Here is a 12,943-nt window from a genome sequence, read left to right on the forward strand (position 1 = left end):
CTTACTTTATATATACTATATGGTCACACCGGCCTGATACTCCTTACTGTATATATACTATACGGTCACACCGGCCTGATATTCCTTACTGTATATATACTATATGGTCACACCAGCCTGATACTCCTTACTGTATATATACTATACGGTCACACCGGCCTGATATTCCTTACTGTATATATACTATATGGTCACACCGGCCTGATATTCCTTACTGTATATATACTATATGGTCACACCGGCCTAATATTCCTTACTGTATATATACTATATGGTCACAGTGGCCTGATATTCCTTACTGTATATATACTATATGGTCACACCGGCCTGATATTCCTTACTGTATATATACTATATGGTCACACCGGCCTGATATTCCTTACTGTATATATACTATACGGTCACACCGGCCTGATATTCCTTACTGTATATATACTATATGGTCACACCGGCCTGATATTCCTTACTGTATATATACTATACGGTAAAACCCGCCTGATATTCCTTACTGTATATATACTATACGGTCACACCGGCCTGATATTCCTTAATGTATATACTATACGGTCACACCGGCCTCATATTCCTTACTGTATATATACTATATGGTCACACCGGCCTGATATTCCTTACTGTATATACTATATGGTCACACCGGCCTGATATTCTGTACTGTATATATACTATACGGTCACACCGGCCTGATATTCCTTACTGTATATACTATAAGTCACACCGGACTGATATTCCTTACTGTATATATACTATACGGTCACACCGGCCTGATATTGCTTACTGTATATATACTATATGGTCACAGTGGCCTGATATTCCTTACTGTATATATATACTATATGGTCAAACCGGCCTGATATTCCTTACTGTATATATACTATATGGTCACACCGGCCTGATATTCCTTACTGTATATATACTATATGGTCACACCGGCCTGATATTCCTTACTGTATATATATACTATATGGTCACACCAGCCTGATATTCCTTACTGTATATATACTATATGGTCACACCGGCCTGATATTACTTACTGTATATATACTATACGGTCACACAGACCTGATATTCCTTACTGTATATATACTATATGGTCACACCGGCCTGATATTCCTTACTGTATATATACTATATGGTCATACCGGCCTGATATTCCTTACTGTATATATACTATACGGTCACACCGGCCTGATATTCCTTACTTTATATATACTATACGGTCACACCAGCCTGATATTCCTTTCTGTATATATACTATACGGTCACACCGGCCTGATATTCCTTACTGTATATATACTATATGGTCACACCGGCCTGATATTCCTTACTGTATATATACTATACGGTAAAACCCGCCTGATATTCCTTACTGTATATATACTATACGGTCACACCGGCCTGATATTCCTTAATGTATATACTATATTGTCACACCGGCCTGATATTCCTTACTGTATATATACTATATGGTCACACCGCCCGGATATTCCTTACTGTATATATACTATATGGTCACTCCGGCCTCATATTCCTTACTACATATATACTATACGGTCACACCAGCCTGATATTCCTTTCTGTATATATACTATACGGTCACACTGGCCTGATATTCCTTACTGTATATATACTATACACTGGCCTGATATTCCTTACTGTATATATACTATATGGTCACACCGGCCTGATATTCCTTACTGTATATATACTATATGGTCACACCGGCCTGATATTCCATACTGTATATATACTATATGGTCACACCGGCGTGATATTCCTTACTGTATATATACTATATGGTCACACCGGCCTGATATTCCATACTGTATATATACTATATGGTCACACCGGCGTGATATTCCTTACTGTATATATACTATATGGTCACACCGGCCTGATTTTCCTTACTGTATATATACTATATGGTCACAGCGGCCTGATATTCCTTACTGATTATATACTATATGGTCACACCGGCCTGATTTTCCTTACTGTATATATACTATATGGTCACACCGGCCTGACTTATAGTTATATACAACACAGGACAAGTACACGGTATATAACCATAGCTGCATCAGCAGAGGACACTGGCATAAGTATCAGGGGGCAGAACACAGTGACTTACAGTTATATACAATAGAGGACAAGTATAGGGTATATAACCACAGCTGCATCAGCCGAGGACACTGACATAAGTATCAGGAGGCAGAACGCAGGGACTTACAGTTATATACAATAGAGGACAAGTACAGGGTATATAACCATAGCTGCATCAGCAGAGGACACTGACATAAATATCAGGGGGCTGAACACAGTGACTTACAGTTATATACAATAGAGGACAAGTACAGGGTACATAACCACAGCTGCATCATCAGAGGACACTGACATAAGTATCAGGGGGCAGAACACAGTGACTTACAGTTATATACAATAGAGGACAAGTACAGGGCACATACATATAGCTGCATCAGCAGAGGACACTGACATAAATATCAGGGGGCTGAACACAATGACTTACAGTTATATACAATAGAGGACAAGTACAGGGTATATAACCACAGCTGCATCAGCCGAGGACACTGACATAAGTATCAGGAGGCAGAACACAGTGACTTACAGGTATATACAATAGAGGACAAGTACATGGTATATAACCATAGCTGCATCATCAGAGGACACTGACATAAGTATCAGGGGGCAGAACACAGTGACTTACAGTTATATACAATACAGGACAAGTACATGGTGTATATAACCATAGCTGCATCAGCAGAGGACACTGTCATAAGTATCAGGCGCAGAACACAGTAACTTACTGTTATATACAATAGAGGACAAGCACAGGGCACATAACCACAGCTACATCAGCAGAGGACACTGGCATAAGTATCAGGGAGCAGAACACAGTGACTTGCAGTTATATACAATAGAGGACAAGTACAGGGCACATACACATAGCTGCATCAGCAGAGGACACAGACATAAGTATCAGGGGGCAGAACACGGTGGCTTACAGTTATATACAATAGAGGACAAGTACAGTGTATATAACCACAGCTGCATCAGTAGAGGACACTGACATAAGTATCAGGGGGCAGAACACAGTGACTTACAGTTATATACAATAGATGACAAGTACAGGCATATAACCACAGCTACATTAGCAAAGGACACTGGCATAAGTATCAGGGGGCAGAACACAGTGACTTAGTTATATACAATAAAGGACAAGTACAGGGTATATAACCACAGCTGCATCAGCAGAGGACACTGACATAAGTATCAGGGGGCAGAACACAGTGACTTACAGTTATATACAATAGATGACAAGTACAGGCATATTACCACAGCTACATCAGCAAAGGACACTGGCATAAGTATCAGGGGGCAGAACACAGTGACTTACAGTTATATACAATACAGGACAAGTACATGGTATATAACCATAGCTGTACCAGCAGAGGACACTGTCATAAGTATCAGGGGGTAGAACACAGTAACTTACAGTTATATACAATAGAGGACAAGTACAGGCATATAACCACAGCTACATCAGCAGAGGACACTGACATAAGTATCAGGGAGCAGAACACAGTGACTTGCAGTTATATACAATAGAGGACAAGTACAGGGCACATACACATAGCTGCATCAGCAGAGGACACTGATATAAGTATCAGGGGGCAGAACATGGTGACTTACAGGTATATACAATAGATGACAAGTACAGTGTATATAACCACAGCTGCATCAGTAGAGGACACTGACATAAGTATCAGGGGGCAGAACACAGTGACTTAGTTATATACAATAAAGGACAAGTACAGGGAATATAACCACAGCTGCATCAGCAGAGGACACTGACATAATTAGAGGAGAAGGTTGGTAGTCGCACAGGAAAGGATAAATGTAAGTCAGGAAGGTTGGCCCCTCAATGGGTATCTCAATCATTAAATTTGTATGAAATGTGAGGGTGTGCTACCACTGGACATCAAAAAGTTGCATATACAGTTTGGGACAGAAAGAAATGTCGCTGTGTGGTGCACCAAAGAAAAAGAGTCAATTAAAATGTAACTTTTAATGTTATGGGTTTAAAAGTATAGCGAAATATAAAAGACACAGAACAGAAATGACATACACATAGGATTTAAAAAAGGATATAAATTATCCTTGCAACGTGGGGTCCCACACTCCTAATATTCAATTCCCACTAGTGTTGGGGTACATGATCCGTCTATTAAATGTCTCGTATTCTTACATATACGCGGCGGGCATTAGATATGTATCATAAATTACCCCTTTCATAGGGGAAAGTTGGTACAAGTTTGGGGTTGGCTGTTCCCAGATAGGGTTGGTATTGTAGCAGAAATTATGCCGGAGATAGATAATTAGGCAAAGTTATGCCAGAAATAGATAATTAGGCAAATTCTAGGTAGAATTTGCATCCACCAATACCAATAATCGCTCAATGTACCCCAACACTAGTGGGAATTGAATATTAGGAGTGTGGGACCCCACGTTGCAAGGATAATTTATATCCTTTTTTAAATCCTATGTGTATGTCATTTCTGTTCTGTGTCTTTTATATTTCGCTATACTTTTAAACCCATAACATTAAAAGTTACATTTTAATTGACTCTTTTTCTTTGGTGCACCACACAGCGACATTTCTTTCTGTCCCAAACTGTATAGGACACTGACATAAGTATCAGGGGGCAGAACACAGTGACTTACAGTTATATACAATAGAGGACAAGTACAGGCATATAACCACAGCTACATCAGCAGAGGACACTGACATTAGTATCAGGGGGCAGAACACAGTGACTTACAGTTATATACAATAGAGGACATGTACAGGGCACATAACCATAGCTGCATCAGCAGAGGATACTGAGATAAGGATCAGGGGGCAGAACACAGTGACTTACAGTTATATACAATAGAGGACAAGTACAGGCATATAACCACAGCTACATCAGCAGAGGACACTGGCATAAGTATCAAGGAGCAGAACACAGTGACTTGCAGTTATATACAATAGAGGACAAGTACAGGGCACATACACATAGCTGCATCAGCAGAGGACACTGACATAAGTATCAGGGGGCAGAACACAGTGACTTAGTTATATACAATAAAGGACAAGTACAGGGTATATAACCACAGCTGCATCAGCAGAGGACACTGACATAAGTATCAGGGGGCAGAACACAGTGACTTAGTTATATACAATAAAGGACAAGTACAGAGTACATAACCACAGCTGCATCAGCAAAGGATACTGGAATAAGTATGAACATGGTAGAAAATGACCGCACGATGACACCAGCTTGTTTCTCCTTTTTGTAACCAAAGATCACACTGTTTCATAGCTACTTATACATCATCATGACACCAGGTTATAACAATATATAGAATTCCGCAGCACAATTGCTACAGAGAAACCATCCAAAGACATAGACCACATAGTACGTTTGTGACTTTGATCAGCCCCCCGAATCCAGCGCCCACAGTACAGTCAACTCCGTCCAATTCACATATGTCACCAAATTGGAAGAGCATTTAGTGATTTGCCTGAGCAACATGAAATACCAATCCACAGCCAATAACAAGCAATTCACAGCGTATTTCTCTGCCAGGTTCTTATCCATGCGAAACACATGCCATAATATACAATCATATAATTTGCATATTACACCATATTATACCAGCTCATGGTGTGCTATGTCACAATCAAAGTTATCAGTAAAGGATAGTGACAGATATAGGGGTCTGGGGGAGAAGGGGGAGAATTGTTCTTGGAAGAAGGATGGGGGGGGTTACACCGCAGATAACCAAGTTCATATGGCAGAACCGGATATACACCACTTCACACTCACTTTGTGGCCAGCAGCATATTCTTTCTGGAGTGCAGATCAGTGGGGTCCGTATGTTGTCTATTCAAGTATTCCGACACCGCCTTAGCTGGGAATTCCGTTTCACAGATGTAGCCAAAATCCCTGGCTAAATGTACAGCTTCACCTGCGGGAGAGAAACAAGCGTGCTCAGTACTGTCGCGTTAACTGCCTGCTCGCCACAGAGGCCTGGCCTGCTGTGCTATGGGAAGCAAAGGGTTAACGGGACAAAGAAGATAGCTCTATATTCCTAACATATTGTAAAAGAAGCAAAGGTGGATGGCTCTTTTGCCGTGGTCGAACTACAAGTCCCAGCATGTCTTGGCAGTCTATAATAATGTTCAGGATTAGGCTGCGCAACCTGCAGAATTTGAAGAACTACAAGTCTCAGTATGCCCTGTCAATGAACTAGCAGTATAGCGTTACCATTGTCCAAATTCATAGATCTGTCCCTAGGTAAAATTTACCTGTTTGCCTATATATAGCCCTTATAATCTATATATATATATATAATCTATATATTATTAGTGTAAGGGCGACTTTTATGAGTGACACATTATAGCAAATTAAATGTCATAATGTCCGTCAGCCAATCACAAGGCATCACCATTGAGCTTTTTGAAAACATGACAGTTGGTGAACTCTGCCTGTGCACCTGCCGGGTGACCTGGGACATGTGACCTGCTGGGTGGTCTGGAAACAATGACAGTTATATTTTAACACATCGCACACTTTAGGGAAGACGTATGAAGCAGTGATAAGGTAGATGTGATAAAGTGCCTGGTACTTTATCACCGGCCAACCAGCTCCTAACTGTGCCTTTTTAAACCCAGCCTGTAACTTAACAGTCAGGAGCTGATTGGCCGGTGATAAAGTACCAGGCACTTTATCACTTCTCCTCCCTTATCAGTGCTTCATACATCTATACCCCTCTGTACTATAATTAAAATAAAGAAATGGACTAGTTATTTATATTTATAGCCTGGAAATACAGGTAGACACATCCTTATGCAGTAGTGACTTGAACTGCGTACTAGGACGCAGCATTGCGTCACCATCAGTAGCATTGGGATGTGCGAGCTGTCCATCAGAGATCCTTGCAAGAGGACAGGAAATCTCTATCCGAAGGAGATCCTGTCCTCAAACCCCCCCCCCCCCCCACAACCACCACCCCCCTAAACACGCCAGCACGCCTCCATTATCATGTGCTGAGTGATGATAATAATAACAACAATAATAATTCTCCCATCACCTAGAGACTAATAGATGACTTGTAATTACAGGTTATAGGCTTCTCTGCTTACACTATAACATGTCAGACACGTGTATTAACATTTCACTTAATGTGTAAGTGAATTGTAATTAATATAAATTACCACTGTACTGTAATGCAATCTGCCTCCTTCTCCCCATCCAATAACTGTAATTATCTCTGTAGGGAGGTTCTGCCGGCACTGGACCATGTGACTGATGGCAGCAGCTTGTTACATTGTAACAGTTATGTGGTGCGCCCCAATCATAGGGCAATATCGCCCACCCACACAGAAGTAGTCTACACGTGTGTGTGTGTGTGTGTGTGTGTTAGGCCTGTACAAATTACTACATGCCACTAAATCTTCAGTAACTCAACAATGATGCATCAGCTGTGTAAATAAATATGTCTAATTCATTTAATCTCCTATATAATAGCCCAGATCTGTCACTCTGTAACTGTGTGTCTAATGCTGGGCGGAGTCATAGAGTGACAGATCAGGGGTTTAGCTTATCAGCGCAGCACTTGCCGAGATTGCTCCTCCCCAATCTCTCATCAGGAAAAAAGCATCACTCGGACTTGCAAGTGATAAAGTAGTGTATGTAAGTAAGCACCACCCGCAGCCCCTCCCACACCCACAGCACCACCGGACAGCCTCCCCCACCTGCAGCCACCCCGCATCCACCACTCCCCCTCCCGCTGTACTAATGAACCCACCCACTGCACCCTTACACCCAGACCTCCTAAACCCGCTGTACCCATGCACCCAGCTGCCCCAACACCGCACCCACCCATCCCCCACCAGCAGTACCCAGACACCCATCCCTCCCCCACCCACACTGCTCCCACAGCTACAGCACCCCCGCAACTGCCCGTCCCTCAACTGGTGCACCCCCGCACCTGACCAACCCACACGGGGCGCCCCCCGCATGTGTAACTCCACCCCCCGCAGTATCCCTGCAACTGCCCAACCCACACCATCCTCACACCTGACCCTCACCTACGCCACTGCCACACCTACCAGCAAAACCACCGCACCTGCCTCTCCACCACCCGCAGCACCACCGCATCCACTTACGGTTACACCACAACGGTGTAAAGAGGGCGCGATGAATCACCTAGTATAATATATTTGCCATAAGTACAGGGAACTTGAAGGAAATAAATGGCTTCTAGCAGCCACAGAGGCACATATATAATGAACTAATTACCTTGGGATAATAATAAATCGAAGAGGAGTTTATCTAGAAACGTCTTGAATTGGTTCTCTCTAAGATCAATCACCTCCCCTATGATCAATAAGTTATTCTTTAGCTAAGCCTCTTTCAATGGAATAAAGATTATTTGTATATAGGATATTAATAATAATAATAATAATAATAATAATAATAATAATAGTCATATTAGTTTACTAAGAAAATTGAAACTGTTTCATACAATTATCAAACTGGGGATGATATCATCCTCCTTCCTACATAATGGGGGAGCACAACATAGTTTATTATACAAATTAGGATATTACAAATAAAACGTACAACCAAAGAGAATTGTCTTGAGTAATACCGGTTGGAATGGTGGAAATCTAATATCAGCTCCTGCTTTGCAGTATAGGCATGCAAAGTCTCTCCGTAGGGGAACTACAAGCCCCAGCATGACACTACTGTCTTCGAGTTCCATAATAAATGGTGTGCTACAGGTTGGCCAAAACTCCCTAGTCATTGCTTACCCCCCTAGGGGACTGATTGGAACACAGGGGCTTGGCAATGGGACTTGGTACCTACCTTCCACCAGGGAGGTCAGCAGGGTGACGTTGGCAGCCTTACGCCTGCCCGCTGGCAAATTCAAGCCAATTTTTTCCAGTCTTTCCCTCAGGGATCTTCCGCCATTTTTCGATTTTGCTCTGAAATCAGACATATGAAAACACCTATTATTATGGTGATAATGGTGATGGTGAAGAAGGAGTAGAAGAAGATGAAAAAGAAAAGGAATAGGAAGGAGAAGAAGAAAAAGAACAGGGGGGAGAAGAAGAAGAAGGGAAGAAGAAGTATAGGAAGAAGTAAGATGGATAATTAGAAGAAGCGAACAAAGAATAATAGGAAGAAGAAGAGAAAGAAGAAGATAAAGAAGAAGAAGAAGAAGAAGAAGAAGAAGAAGAAGAGAAGAACATATTTAATTCATTGTATATAAAAGGGGCACTGTAACCTCTATATTGTACAACAATAGGATAAAGGTAGAAATGTCATAGGGAAACACCTGGGAGCCACCTGTGGATGGACAGCTTTGTGGTATTACAGTTCCCATGGTGCTCTGTTAGTGGTTGCCTTGGAGGCCATGCTGGGGCTTGTAGTTCCACAACAGTCGTGTCCCCAAACTGAGCAATGAATCTACTGATGAATCCAGAGACAATGTGATATGGGCTGTACCATGTAACTGATACCTAGTGCTGCACAATAAGCTCTATACCATCATTGTGGTAAGGGGACCTCAGCAGGTGTCACAGCAGCAGCAGCAGCGTTATGTGACCCCCTGGAAGAGACATCAGTCTATTGTCTCCGTTCATGTGATTGGGTGGGGGTAGGGGAGGACACCCCCATCCTGCCTGCAGACTCACCTCCTCAGCACACCTCCCAGGAGAGAGGCATTGAGACACTCCGGGGGGGACAGGCGTCTCTGCACCTCCCCCACTGTCACTTTGTATTTGGACGTGGAGCTGAGCAGGGACAGGCGGCCAGGTACAGAGCAGAAGACTTCTCCGGCGTTCACTGACATCCCTCCCAAAAATCCATCCTTACTCATCATCAGGGACGTGACAGACTTGGGGGGGACGGGGACTGTGGGGACAGAAAGGACCGTGATATAGCAGCCTGCTCCACTGCTTCTGCTAGTCACAGCACTAGAGTGTACAAATACACACACACACACACACACACACACACACAAACTAACACAGACACCCAGAGACACACACTAACACATAAACACACTAACACATAAACACACTAACACAGACACACAACACTAACACACACACACACACACACACACACACACACACACACAAAGTAACACAGAGACACATACCAACAGAAACACACCCACACACACAAACTAACACAGACACCCAGAGACACACACTAACACACTAACACAGACACACAAAGTAACAGAGACACACACTAACAGAAACACACCCACACACTCTAACACATAAACACACACAATTTAGCACAGACACACACTAACACATAAACACACTAACAAATACACACACACACACACACACACAAACTAACACATAGACACCCAGAGACACACTAACAGAAACACACCCACACAAACTAACACATACACACGCACACACAAAATAACACACACACTAACACATAAACACACTAACGTGGATGTAGACGATTTTTTTTCATTACTTTTCATTGGATACAATATTCATTTATAATGGTGGCTAACGTTACAAATATAATCTCAGCAATTATCTTGTTTTTATTAGTCTCTCCCTATGCATGTACGTCCACGCAGGCCTGTAATCCAACTGCGGACATTGTATGGGTGCTAATTACAGGGCAGCGCTGTTTTGCGATCAAAATAAGATCACGGGAACAATTGTTTCTCTATCGGGATTATTGTTGGGAAATATTTTAGGGGAACTACATTGCACACAGATAAAACAATGCTGTAGTCACAGACAATTGTGATTATTTGGTAATTGGGTGTCCTCACATCTACCTGCATTATATACCCGGGTCTGATATTTCACTACAAAGTAGTACAAACATTAAGCGAATTTGTCCTAATTCCCTCAGAGGGATTAGCCTTTATTTAAATTATATATTATTATTATAATAAATAATATTGTTATTATATATAATAATAATAATAATAATAATAATAATAATAATAATAATAATAATACATTTGGTGAGATGCTCTGCAGGACGCCGCAGTGTACACGTTACTGGGATGCTCCGTGTATGCTCGGCTGGTTTATTAGTAATTACGGGTTTATGGGAGGACAGCGGGAACTAGTGAGGAAATGGGGCATGGAGAACAACTGTGTTTCATGTGTACAGTATCTGGATACACACATTAACCCCTCCCTGGGTACACTGCAGCACCCACCGGGCCCTGAGAGGGTTACGAAGCGGTTCTCAAACGCACATAGAATTAACCCCAATAATGCATATTTGAGGATGGGGGGGGGGGGGGGGGGGCAGTGTAGGGTGTGCACCCCGTTCCTATTGGCTGAATTATATAATAACGCATCAAAGCATTTAAAATGCAATCACTAAGGAAACGAAATAGCGACATCATTAGTACATTCCTATCTAAGTAATGATATCTGTGTTACCAATGGATAAGTACAACCACATCACTACACTAACAAATAAATCCGTACCATGGAGCAGACAAATACGTCATTAATAAATATTTAGTAACTAGATGAGCAACACATACCGAATAAATACTTAATAAAGGCATATGTGATTATATAAAAAAAAAGTTTTTATAAAAAAAAAAACACGAAAAAATGTTATCGAATAAATATTTAATGTATTTAAAAATTCATCCAGAATCTGTTACTTGCACTGGAAATTAATTTGATCGTCCTTAGGGACCGTTTGCAGATACTTCTGGTCGATGGATGGAAAAGTTGTATTCATCTAATTTACTAGTGCTGCTAAAAATAATTATTCCATCAATTATAATAATAGTTATTCGTATTAATAGTAATATTAGTAAAAATGGAGAAGTACAAATAATGTAGTGGTAATAATAATAATAATAACAACAGTAACAATTCTTATTGTATTATTAACAGTAGTATTATTAGTATTATTGCTGTTGTTATTATTGTTTTTAACATTATTTATTTTTACTATTATTATAATTGCTTTTGATATTATTTATTTTTACTTTTTTTTTGCTTTTGATATTTATTATTATTGCTTTTGATATTATTATTATTATTATTATTATTATTATTATTATTATTATTATTATTATTATTATTATTTGATTGGCTGTCGTCTAACATTCTTTACATTTTGTAACAATAATATAAAACAATAAACAATAAACAATCGCCCAGCCAGCCCCTTCTGGTATTGTTCTGTCTGTCCCACAGATAACACTTACCGCAGCCTGTATAGTAAATATTATGCTAATGTCACCCTCGCTGCTCCCCTGTCCTAATGGCAGAGGATTCCCAATGATTTTTTAATGTCTACTTGGAATTTGGATGCGTTAATGTAGCGAATCCTTCTCATTATTACTTTTATTGATTGCTCATTGACCAAGCCCCTCCAAATCGTATTAACCACCCTCTGCCAATACCTATTACTGGATCTTAAGTGCCCCTTCCATTATCCCCACAGAATCTCTGCTGCCTAATGCTGACTCTAATGGGCCAGCTAGGAGACAGGGGCCACGGTCCCTGACTATTGCATTAATAGCACAAGGGGGGCTCATACAGAAAATTAGCCGTAAACGAGCTCTGGAGATCTGCGAGTGGAGGGGACATTTATCACGCTGGCTACCTTAACGCGTCTCTATCGCTTTCTCTACTGGGAGCAACTCATTTCCTCCTAACTAAATGGCTGCAGGAACGTCAGCTGTAGTCAGAGGGCCCGGGTAACAAGGGGGGAGGAATAATCTGCCTGCTGGGTCACAGGACCTCCACACATCTCTGACACCCACCCAATTCACGCTGCCCCCACACAGACCCCTGCATTGGCCTCTACCAGCCCCACTGGAG

At 41.4% G+C, this 12,943-nt stretch overlaps 1 protein-coding gene across 7 annotated transcripts in view; it reads right to left on the minus strand.

The window, feature by feature from the left end:
- The window catches only part of TFAP2B (transcription factor AP-2 beta), a 54,273-nt gene that overhangs the window by 27,651 nt on the left and 13,679 nt on the right, over positions 1-12,943 (minus strand). For 4 of the 7 annotated variants that reach the window (XM_083178738.1, XM_083178741.1, XM_083178739.1 and 1 more), the window contains exons 4-6: positions 9,785-10,004; positions 8,955-9,097; positions 5,907-6,048 (exon numbers count right to left, since the gene is read on the minus strand). In XM_083178738.1, the coding sequence (XP_083034864.1) occupies positions 5,907-6,048; positions 8,955-9,097; positions 9,785-10,004 (505 nt within the window). The remainder of the gene's footprint in view (positions 1-5,906; positions 6,049-8,954; positions 9,098-9,784; positions 10,005-12,943) is intronic. The other 3 variants (XM_083178740.1, XM_083178743.1, XM_083178744.1) reach the window with 1 other exon arrangement.

The sequence above is a fragment of the Crinia signifera genome, chromosome 3 (genome assembly GCF_055691185.1).
Source record: "Crinia signifera chromosome 3, ASM5569118v1, whole genome shotgun sequence".
Lineage (NCBI taxonomy): Eukaryota > Metazoa > Chordata > Amphibia > Anura > Myobatrachidae > Crinia > Crinia signifera.